The sequence below is a fragment of the Monodon monoceros genome, unplaced genomic scaffold (genome assembly GCF_005190385.1).
Source record: "Monodon monoceros isolate NGI ecotype Baffin Bay Population unplaced genomic scaffold, NGI_Narwhal_1 Super_Scaffold_16, whole genome shotgun sequence".
NCBI lineage: Eukaryota > Metazoa > Chordata > Mammalia > Artiodactyla > Monodontidae > Monodon > Monodon monoceros.
In genome coordinates this window covers 29519711-29541421 of record NW_021703772.1, presented here as the reverse complement: position 1 = coordinate 29541421, position 21711 = coordinate 29519711, and the positions used below count along the sequence as shown (strand labels likewise).

General features: G+C 36.5%; 1 protein-coding gene across 1 annotated transcript in view; it reads left to right on the top strand.

The window, feature by feature from the left end:
- ADAM23 (ADAM metallopeptidase domain 23) overlaps positions 1 to 21711 on the top strand; it is a 163367-nt gene that overhangs the window by 91173 nt on the left and 50483 nt on the right. Inside the window, exons 5-9 of the mRNA XM_029224413.1 lie at positions 7749 to 7831; positions 8875 to 8938; positions 13010 to 13082; positions 13883 to 13959; positions 15655 to 15720. Coding sequence (XP_029080246.1) covers positions 7749 to 7831; positions 8875 to 8938; positions 13010 to 13082; positions 13883 to 13959; positions 15655 to 15720 — 363 coding nt within the window. The remainder of the gene's footprint in view (positions 1 to 7748; positions 7832 to 8874; positions 8939 to 13009; positions 13083 to 13882; positions 13960 to 15654; positions 15721 to 21711) is intronic.

Sequence of the window (21711 nt, the reverse complement as noted above, 5' to 3'; positions counted from 1 at the left end):
CTTCTTATGAAAAGAACTGCCACGTGGCCAACAGCGTAAGACTGAATAGATAGATACAGTACTTCTGTCCCTACTTCCCTTTATTGCTCTTCATCCTTATTAAGGGGTGAGGAAATCGTCCTTTCCTAGCTCTATTTTCTCACCCTGGCTTCTTCCTGTCCCCTTGCTCCCTCTTGCCCAGGGAAAGAAGAGCGACTTAACTGGTGGGAAGGAGCTGGGCACGGCTACATAGTCCTTTCCTCCCTTTTTTGGGTGAGATCCACCTCCCTACAGGAAGGGCACATTTTCTCTACTTGTTCTCAGTTGTGCAGTGGCAGCCCTTGTGGGTGTGGGTGGGTTGGGGGAGGGTGTTGGTTACCCCATGTCGTCTGTGCCTTGGTGGGTAAGTCTGGCTAACTTAGGCGGCAGCATTAGTAGGCCCACTGGATTCTCAGCTGATCCTCTCCTCCAATGTAGCAACACTAAAATTGAAGGTGATATTTTGATCCCCATTTCACCTGTGTCACTCTCTCATTTGAGTTTAAACTTGGATGGGTACCACTTCACACCCTCTAGTATGGCTATAACCAAAACCATGGACAATAGCAAGTGCAGACAAGGATCTGGAGAACTGGAGCCCTCATATACTGTTGATGGGAATGGAAAATGGTGGATCTGCTTTGGAAAATATTTTGGCAGGTCCTCAAGAATTTAAGCATAGAATTATCTTGTGACCCAGCAATTCTACATCTCGGTATATATCCAAGTGAATTGAAAATGTTATGTCCAAGAAAAAATTTGTACATGGATGTTTATAGCAGTGTTATTCATAATAGCAAAAAAATGGAAACAAACCGAATATCCATCAGTTGGTGAATAAACAAAACGTGGTATATTTTTCAGCTATAAAAAGGAATGAAGTACTGATTGATACATGCTACAACATGGATGAATCTTATAAATATTATGCTAAATGAAAGAAATTAGTTCCAAAGGACCACATATTATGTGGTTCCATTTATTTGAAATGTCCAGAGTAGGGAAATTCATAGAGACTGAAAGTACATTAGTGGTTGCCAGGGGCTGGGGGAGGTTAGGGAGGTATAAGGAGGAATGGGGAATGACTGCTAATGGGCAAAGGATTTCCTTTTGAGGTGATGAAAATATCCTGGAATTAGAAAGTGGTGATTGTTACACAACCCTGTTTTAATATACTAAAAACCACTGAATTATACTCTATAAAAGAGCATCTCAAAATAAAAAACTTCTCAAGTAGGTAATGGGAGTTTATTTACCCACTGTCTCAACAAACATAAATCCTCTGGTCCTTTCAGATTGGTCTTGTCACTTAGGCTCATGAAGAAGCCATTCTTATTTATCTATTAAACAGATATTGATTTCACTCACTCTGATCTAGTCGCTGATCTAGGAGCTGGATGTGCATTAGTGAACCAAGCAGACAAAAATCCCTGTCCTTGTGGGTTCTATATTCTATTCTCGCCTTTGTTCTTTTGTCATTTTAATCACGTCACCCTCCTAGAATGTTTTTTATGCTTTCCTTATCAAATCATTACCATGGTTCAGCTCAAGCTCACTTCGTCCATGAAGGCTTCTTGGCAGGGACTGTTGTCAGAGGGAATGGGCTTCTGTGTGCAAGACTCCTGACTGGGAGGCTAAAAAAATTCCCCAGGAAATCAAGAGAGCAGACCACACTGGCTCCTCACAAAGCTATTTTAAATTTGAATAGTGTGATTTGTGTGAACTATTAAAAATGTATGTAGCATTAAAATATATATAGTACAGCCAAACTTCTCATACCTGAACATGTTTTTCCCCTTGAGTTTAATGAAGGTAAATAAACAGGTGTTGAGTTCTCAAGCTGTCCAATTCTCTGAAATGTTTTTTGTATCCTTTTTCCTGTAGTATTCAAATTCAGGTACATGTGTCCCATTATCGATTTTTTTTTTTTTTTTGCGGTACGCGGGCCTCTCACTGCTGTGGCCTCTCCCGTTGCGGAGCACAGGCTCCAGACGCGCAGGCTCAGCGGCCATGGCTCATGGGCCCAGCCACTCCACAGCATGTGGGATCTTCCCGGACCGGGGCACGAACCCATGTCCCCTGTATCGGCAGGCGGGCTCTCAACCACTGTGCCACCAGGGAAGCCCCCCGTTATAGTTTTTTAAAAAATTAATTTTTGGCTGTGGTGGGTCTTTGTTGATGCACGTGGGCTTTCTCTAGTTGTGCTGAGCGGGGGCTACTCTTCGTTGCAGTGCACAGACTTCTCATTACAGTGGCTTCTCTTATTGTGGAGCACGGGCTCTAGGCACGTGGGCTTCAGTAGTTGTGGCACGTGGGCTCAGTAGTTGTGGCTCGCGGGCTCTCGAGCACAGGCTCAGTAGTTGTGGTGCACGGGCTTAGTTGCTCCGCGGCATGTGGGCTCTTCCTGGACCAGGGCTTGAACCCGTGTCTCCTGCATTGGCAGGTGGATTCTTAACCACTGTGCCACCAAGGAAGCCCATAGATTTTTAAAAACATTTCTTTTTTTGCAACCAGCCCAATGATTTATTAAATAGATTGATATATCATGCTGGCTGACAAGTTTGAAGTATTTAAAGATATGCATATAGAATAATCACTTGAGTATAGTGTCAGAGTTTTTAATTACCATATTCAGAACCTGGAATATCATAATATACACATTTGTGAGATGTGGCCTGTGGAGTTTCTTTTCAAATGTTTATCCAGATGTACAGGAGTTGATTGAAAACATCAGTGCCTGGTCACCATGAACGCCCAGGTTTATGAGGGTTTCGTAAGCAATGAAGATAATAAGAATTGGCTGATTGAACTTTACTGAAGCAGATGAGATAATTAAACAGACACAAAGGTGGGGCAATTTTAAAATAAATTATATTGAAACGATAGATTCTGTTTCCAATGGGTTCTATTTAAAATGAGTAAAATCAAAGGGGAAGGTGGAGGAGTATGGGGTTAAAATATACACAGTACTATATATAAAATAGATAACCAACAAGGACCTACTATATTGTAGCACAAGGAACTATACTCAATATCTTGTAATAACCTATAATGTAAAAGAATCTAAAAAAGAATATAGATAGATAAACTGAATCACTTCGCCGTATACCTGAAACTAACACAACATTGTAAGTCAACTATATTCCAATTTTAAAAAAAGAACAAAAAAAAGTGAAAAAAATAAAGTGAGTAGAATCAAATCATTTCTGTCATTCAGTCAATAATACCAGGGAGCCAAATCTTTTTTTTCCCTCACGAAGTTATCACTAGACTCACAGAGCTGTCACGCATCTGATTAGGAAATGTGTTAAAGGATGCACGTGACTTCGGTGTTTCATTATTTGCGGGAGTTGCCTGATGGTTTCCAATGGGGTTGTTTGAGCATTATCTGGCTTGTGGGGTTTTATGTGGAAGTGGTGGGCTGAGAAAGTTGGGGAGCACACTTGCTAGGATTTTTAAGTTCCTTTGACTACCCAGTAATCTTCATTTATTAGATGTTCCATTTTTGTTGAATATAAGTAACTGACTGACAGGTTTTAATCTGAAAATGCTGATGCCCATGGAGGCACACATAGACTTGTGTCATGTGCTGAGTGAGCCCTTTTTGGTTCTCCTGTCTGCTGTTTGCCTAGTCACAGATCTGTGATCCACTCATAAGTGGTGATCTCGAAGGGTCTGGCCAGCACTCTTGAACTGTCTGAGGCCTTCCTGATTGGAGAAAGAAACACTGGAGCCTGAAGTTGTGGGATTTAGTTTGGCTTTTTGCTGTCTTTGGCAGAGCCTTTTAGCACTTTGCGAGTGTCTTCCTATTTGTGCATAGAGATAGCCGTTACAGTGAGACGGTGAGTGTTCCAGATAGCTAGCTCCTTGGGTGGAGGCACCCCCAGAGCTGACTACTCAGTGTCTTCGTTAACGAGGCCCTCTGCCAGGGGCCCTTCTGCAGTGACCCGCTCCTGTCATCCTGATATCCAAGAGGGAATACGTCTTCTTAACTGGGATTTATTTAATATGAAATACCCGAAGATGTTACTTTGTAGTGGTGTTAACAAAATGCTGCATAATCTGGAGAGTTGCCGAACAGTACTTTTCTGGTAATGCTTTCTCAAAAACTTGGTATAAATTTAGCAAGAAGAAACTCAGAAAATCCTCTAATGCTACTAATACTGACACTAAATGAGAACCTGCCAAATTGTGTATAGTGCTTAATATAATCCCACAATTTAGATACTAAAGCTTTCTTATGATAAACATCAGGGATTAGATGTTACCACAAATATCATTTAAAGTCGAGAAAATATGGTGATCCACGTCCAGATATACAGTGAACCAAACAGTTCCCTTCAGATAATATTCTGCCTTAACTCAAACAGGTACCAATGACCTTTATACTGAGAGAGCATCAACCTTCAGCAAGTGAATGAAACTGAAATCTAAGAAAGGACTTGGAAATATTTTCTGGGGGGAAAAAGATTGTTTGTAGGAAAATCTAAAAAACAGAGCTCTTCTTAGAAAGGTCAAATAAATATGACAGTGTTTGCTGTGTACTTCTAACAATCACCTGAATTAAGATAGCCTTTTGGTGTGACACAAAGTGCTAAATAACTGGTGTGATGGAATCTACAGTTACCTATGGTTGTTTTTAGAATCATGGGAAGAGTCTGAAATTTAATTGCCGAGTATCGACCTGGATTCTCAAATTACTGAAATGTGTGATACCATTTGTGCTTATAACTCCCAGAGTTGAAAATGGAAATAGAACTTGACATATTATATAGAAGTCATTATTTATATACAGAGTTGCTCTTTGAGAACGGAAAAGCAATCCTTTACAAAATAGTAAAAATATTAGAATACCAATTTTAGAAACCAACATTGAAAGTGTGTATTATAGTTACTAAAAGGAAACAAACAGAATTGGTTGGGGAGTGGTGATTTGATGTGTGGGTGAACCCCCTTTAGGCACTTAAGTAGCCTCTGAGGCTATTGTAATACACTTTAATAAGCAGTGATCAAGATGAATGTAAATCATTAATAAAAAGTCAAAGTCAGTATTCTCTTTAAGGAATTTGTGATTAACATATACACACTACTGTATATAAAATAGGTAACCAACAAGGACCTGCTGTATAGCACAGGGAACTATATTCAATATTTTGTAATTACCTATATGGGAAAAGAATCTGAAAAAAATGAGATATATATGTATGTATAACTGAATCCCTTTGCGATACACCTGAAACTAACACAACATTGTAAATCAACTATACTTCAATATAAAATAAATAAATAAATAAAAGAAAACAAATAGGAAGCTTCTGGTTAGGCAATGGGGATTCAGTGCTTATATTTATCTCAATTTCCTGACAATAAGCCACTCAAATAACAGTTAAGGAATTTTAAAAAGGGTGTAAACAAGGATAAAGACAAGAGAAGAGATGACAGCTGATCAGAGGTGTCCGTAAAATTGTAGGTGATAGAAAGCAGATGGATGAGGGTTTTTTCTTGCTTTGCTAAGTTCCACTGGGACAAAACCAAGCAGAACAAAGCCAGCTTGTGTCTCTGCACCCAGAAAGCCCCAGGAATTGAAGGTGCCAGAAAACAGAAAGATTGGTTGAAAGTCTACATAGAGAAGGTACTAAATTCCTGATCTACTCCTTACCCCAGATAGACAGGCAGCCATTCCTTCCCTACGCTGGTAGAAGAGCTCAGCTTGTAGAGAAAAATGGAAAGGAGGGGGGTTATCAGAGAAATAATAGAAGTTTCCCAGAACTGAAGTGCATGCATTTTCCTTTTAAAAATATTTTAGGATATATTATTTATTACCTGCACTGCCACAGGCTCAAATATGTTTCATGAGGAGTCTGAGTTGTTTTTTTTTAATTTTTATTTTATATTGGACTGTAGTTGATTTACAATGTTGTGTTACTTTCCGGTGTACAGCAAAGTGATTCAGTTACATATATTATACATATATCCATTCTTTTTCAGATTCTTTTCCATATAGATGATTACAGAATATTGGGTAGAGTGCATTTTCTTGATTCAGAGGTGCCACAGAGTGCCCAGTGCAATCAGTAAGCAAAGTCCCCACTGAGGCACATCCTGAGATTTCGTGAAAATGGGTGTGAATAGAATTTCCTACAGTCTTCTTGAAAGGGGAAAAATAGATTGTATAGACGGTGTCAACAATTAGAATAATTTCCAGTTCTCAAAAGCAACATTAGAAGCTTGAAGACTGTGCACAATTCCTTTGAAATGCTGAGAGAAAATAATTGTCTATCTAGAATTCTCTACCCACCCACAAGATCAATCTAGGGTGAAGATAGAAAAAGGGGTTTTCAAACATGAAAATTCTCATCAAATTTATCTTCTACAAACACTTTTTCAACAAATTACCAGGGGATGTATACCTCCAGGAAAGGGGACCATGAATGGAGAAGACATGGGATCTAGGATTCAATACAGAAAGGGGACAAAGGAGTTCCCAGGATGATGCTACAGACAAGTCCTGTAAAGCAGCTGTGCATCAGGCCCAGCAGGAGGGTGAAGCAAGAGGGGTGTCTCCAGGAACAAAATGGATGTGATAAATTACCTGATGTGCTTGACCATACTAGAAGAGTTATAGATAATGTTTTAGATAATAGGGTCTATGTACGTGCTAAATACATGGAAAACCAAAGAAGAAAATAAAAGTTCTCGAAAAAATTTAAAATGGAGCAAAAAAGACAATGTAATCAGAGTGGCACAGCTATGAACAATATGTGCATAGTCATAATACAAACACTAAATACCAATTTAACCAAAAGTCTGTGATGTGTGTTGGAATGTATGGGGGGCGAGAGGGGATTTCAAGATTCTATATTAGGAAGGTAATTTCTAAAGTGAAATAAATCAGGACATAACAGTATAAATATTCCATTCAGAAATACATTGGTGGGCTTCCCTGGTGGCGCAGTGGTTGAGAGTCCGCCTGCCGATGCAGGGGACACGGGTTCGTGCCCCGGTCTGGGAAGATCCCACATGCCGCAGAGCAGCTGGGCCCATGAGCCATGGCCACTGAGCCTGCACGTCCGGAGCCTGGGCTCCGCAACAGGAGAGGCCACAGCGGTGAGAGGCCCACGTACGACAAAAAAAAAAAAAAAAAAAAAAAAGAAATACATTGGTAAACAACAGAAGAAACAGCTAAAAGTGTTAAAAATGTGTCGGTGGTGAGAGAAAGCGACAGGAAACTGCTGTGTTTTTTAAAACAGTCCTCGCAGTTACTATTTGCCTTTGAAAACTAAGTTCGTATATTATTTCTAAAAAAATTCAAAAACTGATTTTAAAAGTTAAGAAAGAAAATCCCCAAGCTTTGTGTAGTTTTCCATAAAAAAATGATTCTAAACAGCACCTTTGGGGGCCTCTCCTCAGTGATGTAGAAGACTTTATTCCCTAACAATATCTGGTAAGTGTCTACTCCCTCACATGCTTAGGAAAGGTATATCAGTTGTTCCAGTTGCATTGGTGTCTTATTCCTCTGTTAAAGGCTTTTCTCCTTCGTTACATTGAATATACACCTGCTTCTTATAGAAAAGTTGAAAAATTGCCTAGTGCTCTTGAGATTTCCTATCAAACAGGAGGAGTTTCTAGGATCATCCTTGCCTTTCTTTTTGCTTTACAGAATCATCCCAAAGAGTGAATCGTGATGGACAAAGCATAATTTGTCAATGAAATCTTCTTCTGCATTGCAGGGTGGAGAGCACTGTTATTACCATGGAAACATCAGAGGTATCAAGGACTCCAGGGTGGCTCTGTCGACCTGCAATGGACTTCAGTATGTGGGACTGTCATTGGGAGAATGAACTTGGTTTCACCCATTCACCCTTTCCATCTTGTCTTTCATAGTTATTTTAGTGACTCTTCTGTACCAGTCCTGGGTTAGAGAGTGCATGTGGAGTCATGAACAAGGAGGGCAAAGTCCCTGCTCTGTTAACACATAGAGTTTGCCAGTGATTTAGAGATTAAACAAATGATTATACAGATTATTATTTTATTGCCATTTTGGTGGGTACTGTGAAGAGGAAGGACAGGGACTTTTGGGATGACCGACCCTAGTAGAGAAAGGTTTCCCAGAGGTATCCCCCAGAGGAACTATCACTCAGCATAACCTAAGGATAAGCAGGAGGTGGCCAGGCAAGGGTGGGGTTCGAAAGAGAGGAGCCCATGCTTCGGCTTTCAGGCAGGCTCTTAAAAAACATCTGTAGGTTCCTTTTAGACTCGAACACAGTAACACTTCATGTAAAGGTCTTTTGTGGCCATGTGATGAAAGGGATCTTGAAAATCCTATCTCCACACTTTATAAAAAATCCTGTGTCTCTCAAAATTAAATGCGATTTTCAACACAGAGTCTTAATGGAAATTCGCAACTTGCAAGCGTAAAGATACTTCTGTTTGCCTCTTCAGAATCAGATGGTTTTAGCTTTTTCTTATACATGAAGAACCTGTCTATTTTCTCACAGGTGATATTGGATTTGCATAACAAATTTGTGCTAGTTGCACATGGTTCTGTAATAATAACTTGAGATACTGGAACAGTGTGAATAGTTCTATCCCAGTTTAATCTTCTTATCTGTCCATTTAATTTCAAAAACTAATTATGGCAGGTATAATGTGTATGCTCTTGGTGTACACTTTTTACACTCTCTGTAGCCTATACGCTGTCTAGTGCAGTGGTGGGACCACAGTGTGATTCCATGCAGGTATGTGAATTTGATTTGGGACAGTATAAAGGTATTTATTCAGATACACTCTTTATCTTTAAAGACATACTATGTTTGCTATATTTGTTAACTCTTCTCCTGTGGTTTCTTTTCACAGTGGTATGTTTGAAGATAATACCTCTGTGTATATGATAGAGCCACTGGAGCTGGTTCATGATGAGGTGAGTCTGACTGTGACATCAGTTTCCTTATGTTTTCCTTACTTTTCCAGCATCTTTGTTTTTGAGCAATGAAGAGACAATCTGGTAGATTTCAAAGTGCATTTATCTATAGCACCTTATTTCACACTTGGACTGATACCATGAGTTTTGAAGCTTAAGTTACACATCCCAGGTCACATACCAGTAAGGCATGGTAAGAGGCATCAAACCTAGGTTTTCTAAAGCTAAGACCAGTTCTTCCCAGTCTACTGAAAGAGCAGAGAGGATGCTTTATTTTGTACTGACCACCTTGTTTTCCTTTAAGCTAGCTTTTATTCTCACGGTTTTTAGATAATTGTATGACCCTAAGCAAGTACACAACTTTTGTGAATCTAAGACTCTTCAGTGGGGAAATCTGTGGGTTGAACTATGATTATATTATACAATATTTAGTTTTCTTTTGAGATAGAGGAGAAAATAATGTTAGGAGTCATGTATAGGCCAGCAACCTAGATAAGAAATCAAGAAAGCATTATGCTGAGTGAAATAAATCAGCCAGGGAAAAACAAATACTGTATAATTTCACTTACATGTGGAATCTAAAAAAACTGAACTCATGTAAACAGAGAATAGATTACTGGTTACCAGAGGCCAGTGGGGGAAATGAGCGAAGGTGGTCAAAAGGTACAAACTTCCAGTTATAAGATAAATTCTGGGGATGTAATGTACAACATGTAACTATCGTTAACAATACAGTATTGTATATTTGAAAGCTGCTAAGAGAATAGATTTTAAAAGTTCTCATCACAAGAAAAAAATGTATAACTATGTGAGGTGATGGATGTTAGCTAAACTTATTGTGGTGAGTATTGTGTAATATATACATATATCCAATCATTATGTTGTACACTTTAAACGTATCCAATGCTATATTTCAATAAGATCTCAATAAAACTGGAAAAAAAGTAAATCATGTACTCTAATCATGTTGCTCACTAATAGAAGGCAACCAAATTTAATATTTAATATATATTAAAAAATATTGTAATGAAGGCTTTCTACATACTGGGTAGTATTTTAGGTGCTGGGGATACAGTGGTGAACAAAATAGACACAGAGCCTGAGCCTAGTAGGGCTTGTTATCTACAGGGGCGGAGACAGGAATAAATAGGTGAATAAGTAATTGCATATGGTATGTTAGATAGTGCATGCTAAGGAGAAAAAATGAAGCCAGTAAAGTGGAGAGGAGAGTTAAAATTTATATTTTAACACACGGTGAGGTGGTGAGTTTTGAATGAAGACCCTCAGGAAATTAGGGGTCTGGAAAAGCATTGCAGGAGAAGAGCTAATGCAAAGGCCCTGAGGCAGGAGTATTCCCAGTGTGTTCTAGGAACTGTGAGGAACCCAACTAGGTTGGAGAAGAGCAGACAGGGGAGAATGGTAGGAGGTGAAGGCACTAAGATGTAACAGTAGGGAAGTCACATCAGTGAAAAGAACTGCTAATGGGAAAAGAATATTTTGAAAGTGATAGAGTCAGGATATTGCAATCATTGATGGGGAGCAGAAAATTTTTTTTTTTTTTTTTGCGGTACGCGGGCCTCTCACTGTTGTGGCCTCTCCCGTTGCGGAGCACAGGCTCTGGACGCGCAGGCTCAGCGGCCATGGCTCACGGGCCCAGCCACTCCGCGGCATGTGGGATCTTCCTGGACCGGGGCACGAACCCGTGTCCCCTGCATCGGCAGGTGGACTCTCAACCACTGCGCCACCAGGGAAGCCCTTGTTTTTTTTTTTAATCTTTAGAGATTTCAAATGTAGACAAAATAATTTTGAGACAGGAAATAGTCATTCAGGCTATTGACAAGAACAGTTGACAAACGTTTCTTTTCTTTATGTTGCTGTGTATGTGTGAATATGGGATAATTTCAAATTTGAGGCAGAAAAGTCATTAAGTTTTAAATGTTTTATGTTTGAATAAACCAGTATTATTTTTCAACTAGTAATTACAAAAATTACCAGATAATTAAGGCCACCCCACCTAGATAAAGACATTTTGATTAAGTAAAATATTTTTCCCCTACTCCAATTGTAGGCAGATAACCTGTACACAGCAAAATTATTTGACTCATCAAGCAAAAAATTGACTTTGATTTCTGGCATTGATTAATGGCCCTGTGACTCTAAAACAAAACAAAACAAAACAAAAACAAAAACAAAGAACAAAACAAAAAACCCAAAATAACAACTCCCTAAGCCTTGAGTTTTTAAATAGGTAAAATGAGATACTTTTTCATTACATCCCTAGTAGGGCAATTTTACACATTTGATGAATTAATAAATATATGTGACTATGTCTATTAAACTCTTGAAGAGATTTATAAACTGTTACTATCATAATGTTTAAAGCATTGCTTTTGCATTGTTAAACCCATAGTCATATTCTTTAGGAGCTGATTGTTTTATACTTCATGCCTTTTCTTTTTTGCCTTCCTTTTTTACTGCCTGCCTTTCATTCATGATGTAATTATTACATAATCATGTAATGAGTTATCCTCATTTTCATCATGGGTAGAGGGAAAGGAGCACTGCTTGAAACTTTAGTCAGTTTTTAAAATTATGTTACTAGTTGTGAGTTTCATCTATGTATCTTTCTTTTCACCTGATATCAGAGTTAAGAGTTTAGTCTACTTGAATTTAGATTTTTTAAATAAATACAGTCCTTAAAAAAATTAATTTTATTTATTTATTTAGACTGTGTTGGGTCTTCGTTGCTGCACGCGGGTTTTCTCTAGTTGAGGCGAGCGGGGGCTACTCTTAGTTTTGGTGCGCGGGCTTCTCATTGCAGTGGCTTCTCTTGTTGCGGAGCACGGGCTCCAGGTGCATGGGCTTCAGTAGTTGTGGTACACAGGCTTTGTTGCTCTACAGCATGTGGGATCTTCCCGGTCCAGGGCTCGAACCTGTGTCTCCTGCATTGGCAGGCGGATTCTTAACCACTGTGTCACCAGAAAAGTCTGAATTTAGATGTTTGATGTTTAGTTCATTATTATTATTAATTTTAGTATGCTTTATAATAAGTCCAGTAATATGGATCAAGTATTTATAGTAAGAATTCATGTTATTTCTCAAGTAATAAATAAAGAGCAAAACTTTTCATTATTGTAAGTCTTTTATGTAATCTATTAAGAACACTTTTTAAAATAACTTTTCTGATATAAAACACTGTAAGGAATTTGGAAAAGCAAATTAAGCAAATACTTAACCAAATAGTAATTATCCATTATCCCAGCCCCCAGAGATAACTTCTCCTCACCTTTCAGTGTACATTCTTCCAGTTTTTCAATGTTATGTTCCCATATTTTCAAAAATAAATTAGATCATTATTTTGTAATATAATTTTAACTCAACAATGTATCTCTCTGAGCCTCAATATTTTAATTTGTAAAATGGGGATAAAATATGCACTGTATGGAGTTCTCGTGAGGATTAAATTGGCTGACACATTACTATGCACTCAGTAATGGAAGCTAATAGTAGTGATGGAAATAAGACTTTTCTAAAAGTATAGTATCTAGGGCAAAGGATATGAATATTTTCAAGATTGTTGATAGAATTGCTAAATTTCTCTCTGAACTATGCTACCAATTTACTCCTACCAGCAGTGTGAAAATGTTTTGCCTTGCAACTATAATTGACTAGAGTTATCATAATTTTTAAACCTTTGCCAACTTGATGTCAGTAATTGGTATATCTTTTTATTTGCATTTTGAAGGAGTGTTCAAGTAGTATTTACCTTTTAAAAGATATATTCATTGCCCATTTTCTTGTGAATTTCCTATTCGTGGCTTTGAAGAAAGCCAAAGTTTAAGAGTAGCTAAGGAAACTATGCTTTTATCTAAACTGGGGCAACTGGATGATGCTCTATTTTACTTAAAATTCAAGCTTCAATAAACCATCTACTTTTCATTTTTGATAGCTAACACATCAGCATATAAGTGTTTCCATTTTAGGAAAGATATTAGAGAAAGTGCTAACACTGTTCCGTAGAGGTGTGATCACGTCTTGCTTTTTAATTGACTACAATTGTTTTTGTTTCAGAAAAGCACAGGTCGACCACACATAATTGAGAAAACCTTGGCAGGACAATATTCTAAGCAAATGAAGAATCTCAGTAAGTTTTAATTAAAGAAGCCACTCTATTTTATGTACTAGGAGCCTTGACTTGGAGCTCAGTTGCACATGCAGGCTTGTTGGGAAATGGAGTAATCTGGAGTGAGCAGTGTGGGTGGGCAGTGGAGTGAACTGTGGCTTTAATGTAATGAAGCATGGAGAGTCATTTCTGATGGAAAGACTGAAATATGAAGCCCAGAAGTAAAGCTGTGTTAGGAACTGGAGAGTGTGGCCAGATTTAACAGAGTGATTTACAGGGAGGTTCATCCTTAGATTTTCCTGGAAGTTTGCTGCTCTTTAACCAACTTGTAGTGTCTTATGCTCTTGTCCTGTGGCATCTCAAGCATGCTGATCTGGCAAAAGCTTCTTTTGGATTATTGGAGTATGTGATGTTACTTCTGTATATTAATACCCAAAATCTTTAGTAATTTATGCAAAAGCTTATGCCAGACATTATTTTTAATTCTAAAATGAATTAAGCATAGTAGAATTCTTCTAAATTTTCAGATATCCAGGGTCAGGTGGTTGTAGATGAAATACGCATACCCCAAGGAGTCTTGAATAGCTCGTAAAGTTTTTCATGAGGTTCGGAAGAAAATTATACCTTTGACTTATATTAATATTTGTGACTAAAAATGTGAACTATTTAATGATTGGCGTGCTTTTTTCACCTTAGTTTATTTTGATTTTGAGATGACAAATGCTATCAGTGCTACTTTTCCTTCATATAATATTTTTAAAACATTCTCCCATTGAAATGCAGTCAAACATAAATTTTGGTATTTGTTTTCTTTTGCACAGGTATGGAAAGCAGTGACCAGTGGCCCTTCCTATCTGAATTACAGTGGTTGAAAAGGAGAAGGAAGAGAGCAGTGAATGTGAGTGTGGCGTTGAGTTGTAGGCGGGGCTCTTTCACTCAGATTGTGTGCCTGTCATCACACTGTGGCTAAGTGTACCTAAAATGGTTTAGATTTGGGCAATTTCCTCTTACAAACAAAACCCCAAACCAAAATACCCTATGATTTGAGTCTTATGGGCATGGTGCTTTTTATTCAGCTTTCCCTGTTAGTGATAGAAACTGATTTTGATGTTCTATGAACCCTGAAGGCATCTGAAGAATGTATTGTTTTAGCTCTGTTTTCAAAGCATTTTTCTTATGAAAATTGCAGTGCATTTTTTCTATTGAAAGTAGAGCAGGCTTTTTATTCGTTTATTTTTTTCTGGTATGACTTATCATATAAAATAATCTACTAACAAAAAAGTAGGGGAAGAGTTAGGTTTTGAAACGTTGACTAATCATGCTTATTTGTATTTCTTTTCAAATTAAAAACAGTTATACCACACTTTGAAGATGGATGTGTTTTTCTGAACAGGATAAATCTCTCTGACCATTAGTATCATGATAGTTACTAAATAAGAATCATGTAATTATATAATCAACAACTGTCATAGAGCTCCCATGTATTGATAAATGTATAGGGGCTTTGTAACTGAAATTATCTTCCTAGTCTATTTCATAATAGATTAGAAAGCTGTAATGATGGGGACTGTTTAGTAATTACATGGTGAATGCTATGTAACCGAAAATTAATTCCATGGCATATAGATTACATGGTAATTTGCTAGATAACTTAATGAGTAATTATACTGAAAATTGCACACTTTAGATAATGTTTTGCTGAATGTACTTTTGTGAAAAAATTAGACCACCAGCCATCAAAAACTTGGTTGTAGGTCAAATCATCCTCTTTTATGAGCCTGTCTTTGTATTATGGTGATTATGGAAACAATTTTTTTTAACTTAGAGATCTCTTTTTGCTTACTCTTGAAGATGCAGTTGGTAATAAGTTTTATATAGGCTATTGATGTTTCACTACAGCCCGCCCCTATCAAATACAACTGATCAATGCTCATGTACTCTTCCAACTATGAAAAAGAAATAAAAGTCCAAACGACAGGTAAAATCCGTAGCCCTTGCTCTTAAAGGATTATCTAGTAGTAATCAAAATTTAGAAGAATTCAGAATATTGTAACTGTCAACATTTGTTCCTTTGAGAAGTTGTGTGGTTAAGAATTAGTACATTATTATGAGAACTTCACTCCACTGAATTAAGGTTTCTATATGATTGCACTGGTACCTGTTCCAGATGTACTGTGCTATTCTTATTAAAGTTTTGTGCAGTTTTTCTTTGAAGTTTTGAGTAGATGTGAATATTTTTATCGTATCCTAATGCCAAAGAAATTGAGATTTATTTATTTTAACAGAATTACACTGAACATTTTTCTCTAGAATATTTTTACATATAAAAATCAAATAAAAACAACATGAGCTCTATCTGGATGAATACTTTAATGATAATTAAATACAGTTCTTTTCTGAATACTTGTATGTTTACCCACACTTTACAGTCACTTTGCTTTTCATTTCCCTGACCAAGTTTCTTTGAGGATGTTCATAAAGTGAGCAGCAAAGAGTTCTTCTGAAATTCAAAGTCAGTCTACCACTTAACGGTCAGCATCAGAGATATTTTCTATCAACCACCATTCTGACCACATAGTTTTATTTTCCACAGCCATCTCGTGGTGTGTTTGAAGAAATGAAATATTTGGAACTTATGATTGTTAATGATCACAAAACGGTAAGAATATAGAATCAATGAATTTTAGATCTGACAGCTTACTTAAGAAAGAATAATAATCTTTTGTTAACTTCGGTCAAAATAAAATGTGATTCAGTGCTTAAAAGACATATGAAAACAATTATTGTCCTCCATTGGCCCTTCTTGAAGATAAAGTAGGAACTTTCTTAACCATACTCTGCTTAACCATTTCCCTTATAAAATATCTTGGTTGATACCATATGACCCAGCAATCCCACTATTGAGCATATACCCAGAGAAACCATAATTCAAAAAAACACATGCACCCCAATGTTCACTACAGCACTATTTACAATAGCCAGGACATGGAAGCAACCTAAATGTCCATTGATAGAGGAATGGATAAAGAAGATGTGGTACATATATACAATGGAATATTAATCAGCCATAAAAAAGAATGAAATTGGGTCATTTGTAGAGATGTGGATGGACCTAGAGAGTGTCATAAAGAGTGAAGCAAGTCAGAAAGAAAAGCAAATATCGTATAATAACGCATATATGTGGAATCTAGAAAAATGGTATAGATGATCTTAGTTGCAAAGCAGAAATAGAGACACAGACTTAGAGAACAAATGTATGGATACCAAGGGGGAGAGGGGTGGGGTGGGAGGAATTGGGAGACTGGGATTGACACATATACATTATTGATACCATGTATAAAATGGACAACTGATGGGAACATGCTGTATAGCACAGGGAGCTCACCTAGAGCACTGTGGTAACCTAAATCGGAGGGAAGTCCAAAAGGGAGGGGATATCTGTATGTGTATGGCTGATACATTTTGTTGTGCAGTGGAGGCGAACACAACATTCTAAAGCAATCATACTCCAATAAAAATTAATTAAAAAATAATAGAGTTAAAAAAAATATCTTGGTTGAAGCCTAGAGCATTCTGAAGGGTCTTGGTCAGTACGCTATTTGCTAGTATAGTTGTATCCACAGAGGCAGATGGCCGACTGAATCCATTGTAATGTACTGCACCAGATTATATAAGGCTCTTGAGCGTCAGTGGATTTTGGCATCTTTGGGGCTCCTGAAACCAATCCCCCTTGGATACTGAGGGACAGCTGTATACTCAGTACTTGTGCTGTGCTGGTAAATGTTTAATACCTGGCTCTCTGAAAAAAAACCCTTGATTTATAATGTTTGTTTATATCCATGGTGTAAATACTCCCACCGTGGCTGATTTCAAGCTACCAAAGTGAGGTCATTAAATGAGGACCTGGGAAAAGATGCATCCAGTTGAATCCTGAACTGGTGGGAGCTGGCTCCAGCAACCCACTGCCCCACTTTCCAAACTGTTCAGGCCACTTGTAATTTTTGTTGTAATTACATAATTTAATTTTTTAAATTGTATAAACTAAGACAAAGAGTAATTTGCTTTATGAAAACTGAGTTACATTTCTGGAGAGACTTTATAAAGGTGAGACTCTTAAGACATACCCAAGGGTCAGGTATAGGTGAAAAACTTGTGAAAGATTGCAGCAAAAATTCTGATTGCTTTGCAAATATCTTGAAGTCCTTGTTTTTCTTTAAGGAAATCAAAATTAGATTAGTAGACTATAGAATAAGGTTGTGTTTCATACAAAGATGAAGAAGTGAAATTCTAATCAGTAGAAAAGACCTTGAAACCATACATTTTTTAAAATGATGATTTAATTTATATTTAAACTTTTGTCTCTACTTTAGCAGGTGTTTTCTATTAATTACCAAGCACTGGCTCAATTATGCTGAACATGAAGTTATGCAGTAGCACACCTCTTAGTATGGCATGCAGATTTATTTTCTGTACCAGTAGCTTTTAAGTACATTGCTTGAGATATGTCAGTAAGAAGCAGAATTATTGGAATTACATACAATTAAAAAAAAAAAGAATTACATACAATTTAGGACAGATCTTCCCTGATAGGAAGGAAAACCAAATGGGTAGGTAGCCGTTTTAGATAATGAAGGCTAAACTATGAGTTTCTGATGGACATTAATTTCCTTGAAACCCCAAGATAACTTTTTCATCTGAATTATTTTTGTTGATTGGGTCATTGAGATTTTGTCCAGCTACTTCTCAATCCTTAACATTGTGGCATGTTGTGAAATTATGGCTTTAGAAGGTTAAACTTTTTCCAACATCCAATTTTAAATTAGTGAAAATAATTAAGATATATACAGTGCCTTTAAATTCACAAAGTGCATTCACATACACCTGGTAATTGTTAGAAGAATTCTCCAACCCATGGCTTGTAATTCCAAATCTCTTGTTCTACCAAATCTCTATTAGGAAAATACATGAAGCCATTAATCAGAGAGCAGATTTCAGTAACTATACAAATAGGAAATGATAATTTTTTAAACATTATATATATTTTGAATTTATTTGTAAATCTTTTAAAATGGGAAGCATTTAAATAATCTTGTCTTTATCTTATGAATAGTAAAATAATGTCCTCCTTTAAAATATTGGTTTTGTAAATAGAAAATTTCTAATATTATACCGTATAGTCTGTGATAAAGTTACGTTATTTAGGCTACCAGATCTTTTAATGGTAAATTTTGGTAACTTGTTTTATTATTATTATTAAAATGAGTGAGAACTAGGAATGTATACATTTATCTTTGAAACCAGAAAAAAAACCCTGTAATTTGTACTGATAAATCTGGAGGGAATACATGTTAGGAAATGAAAAAAAAATGAAAGCCTTTATTATTGAGTGATAATAATGCCTAAAGTAGAAGGAAATTACCTAAGAAGACTTCTATTGTTTTTTTTTAAATTGAAGTGTAGTTGATTTACAGTATTTCAGGTGTACAGCAAAGTGATAACAGTTACACAGATTCTTTTCCATTAAATATAGGTATTAAATATAGTTCCCTGTGCTATACAGTAAGTCCTTGTTAGATTTCTACTATTTTAATAAATATTGCATCGATGCAATAGAACTAAATAGATTCCTTTTCCTTTAAGACCAGGTTATACTCTAGTCCATAATAGTCCCAAATAAGTGTGTCATTTTATAAGAATTTTTTTTCTTTTGAGAGTTGAGAAAAGTTCTTTTTCAAAGGTGTGCTTTATATGAGATGAAGATTGTTTTTGAATTTGAATGCTTCAAAGGAAGGGATGGATCAGAGTACTTAAATTCACGTGTTGAAAGTAAAACTAAACTAGAATAATTGACATCTATTCTTTAATAACTGGAGATTTGCTATTGGATTTTAAAATGTCATCCCACTGACAGTACTCATTTTATAATCTTTGTGCTAGATGAGTCAGCACACTTATTTTGATAACTATCACCCTCAGGTTGAAAGTCAAACTCTAATTTTAATTTTTTTCAAAAAGCAAATACCTTAAGGATTGTGTTTATTCAGACAGGAAAAGCAAATTTGGCACTTTAAATGTAAATTATTTTCAGTGATCGGAAAATGTGGAAATAAATTCTATCATAAATGGAGATTTCATGTTTTTCTTTGTAAAATTAATTCTCATTCATGAAGAAAGTAGAAACATTTTGCCTACGTTTACATTCACACTTACCTCTTTAATTCAGAGTAACCTTTCTGAAAAAATGCAGATATCTTATTTTGAACAAGCATCATATATTATCAGCTTTCAATTAGAAAAGAAAAATCCCTCAATTTTGTATAAAGCATTTTAGTAGCAGACTGGCAGAATCTAATTTGTGAGCCAATTAAAACCTTATAGCAGTCTGCCAAACATTTCTTTGAGCCACTTCGGCTCAATATAAATATTAAAAACCTTATTCTATTAGAAAATTAGTTGAAATATTTTAAAGTGCATGAAAAACCAATGTTTTTCTTACATTGTTGCTATATCCTTATGTATATAGGTACAAATATGAAAGGATAGCTCATATATTTTTTAATTTAAACCTCATTTGGTTTTCCTTATTTGAAAGCCACTATATTTTATAGGAGCCCAGCATATTATGATTTCTCATCAATAATCATGATTTACTAGGAGCATACATAAACTATTTTATATGACTTGTTAACTGAACAAGTTTATCTCCTGTGTCAACCCAGGGTAAGCACTGAATTTCAGCTTTGTGATCTTGGATAAGTTTTTTGTCCTCTCTGAGCCTCACTTTCCACATTTATAAAAATGAGGATAATAAAACGTACCTCACTGAGTTGTGAGGAGCAAATATTTGTTGTAGGAGAAACACTAATGATAGACCCTAGTAAATCCTAGGTACTCAATTATATGGAATTTCAAGTGAATAAATCTAGTGGTTATTCTTTGTCCTTATCATACTTGCCTTCTCAGTAGCATGGGACACAGTTGATTACTCTTTCCTGTTTGAAACATTTTCTTAATCTTTTAGCTTCTATGACACAATAGCTTTCTCACCTCACTGGCCATTTCTTCTTAGTCTTTTATGTCTGGCCTCTATAGTTACGGGAGTGCCCCATAGCTTGATTTGGGGCTCTCTTTTCTTTCTATAACTCTTCCTCAAGTGATCACTTCCAGTCTTAAGTCTTTAAAATATATCGTGACTTAAATTCATCGCTCTCAACTTTATACTCTAGCTTTCTGTGTTCCATAGTTCTATATTCAACTGCCTACTTGACATCTTTACTTCAGTATTGAATAGGCATCCCACATTTAACATTTCTAAATCAGAACTCTTGGTTCCCTAGTTCTAAAGTGCCCTCCCCCAGTCTTTCTCATTATTTTAAATGGCACCTCCCCCACCCCCAGCTATTCAAGTTCAAAACCTAGGAGTCATCTTTTTTTCTTCTCTTTCCTTACCTTCCAACATCCTATAATGATGTCCAGCCTTCATTATTTATTAACCTGGACTATTGCAGCAGTTTCCCAACAGGTCTCTCTGCATGCATTCTTGACCCTTTCTAATTCACTCACCTCAGCAGACAGAGTGATCTTTCTAAAAAGAAAACCAGAGGGAATTCTCTGGCGGTCCAGTGGTTAGGACTCTGCGCTTCCACTGCAGTGGGCATGGGTTCGATCCCTGGTCAGGGAACTAAAAAATCCTGCAAGCCATGTGGCCAAAAATAAAGAAAATCAGAGAATTGGAAGTTATAAATATGAAATAAATGGAAAACATCACATTTTAATAGACTTTTAAAGTCCTCATTGTTTTTAACTTACATGTCATGTTTTCCATGACCATTATACTACAAAAGACATATCCCAAAAGGACAAATAAATGTGCAGAAGCAAAATAAAATTCATTTGAATAGATATGTAACACCACTGCATTAGAATAGGTGTCAGCTAATATTTTCCCTTTCTTTTTGTGATAAGTGCTTCTTCATGTCAGGACTTATTTTTTTTTTTTTAAGTGTACAATTCAGTGACATTTAGTACCTTCACTATGTGGTACAATCATTACCTCTGTCTAGTTTCAAAACATTTCATCACCCCAAAGAGACTTAATGTTGAGACTTTTGCTTTTACTGTGTTGGCCAAAAAGTAAGATGTTACGGAAAGACCCGAACGAACTTTTTGGCTAACCCAATATTTTAAAGGATAGCTTTGAAGTTTTTCAGCTTGTGGAATTTGCTAGGCAACTTAAAATGCTGAGCTCTTTACAACAACTTCTTTATGCTAAGTTTTAAAAAAACTGTTAAAATGTCTCACTGTGTCCTCACATGGTGGAAGGGACTAGGGATCTCTCTGGAGCCTCTTTTATAAGGCACTAATCCCATTCATGATGACTCCACCCTCATAACCTAAGTACCACTCAAAGGTCCCACGTCCTAATACCATCATTTTGAGGGTTGGGATTTCAGCATGAATTTTGGGGGCACACAAACATTCACACCATTGCAAATATTATAAATAGTCATAAATTAATGAATGCTACTAATAACACAATACAAAGTTATTGCACATTTATCATAGGTTGTCAGTATGCTCAGTATTATTAAAAATATATATATCAGATCTATAAGCATTAAGACATATTCTTCATTTAAAAAACATAGTA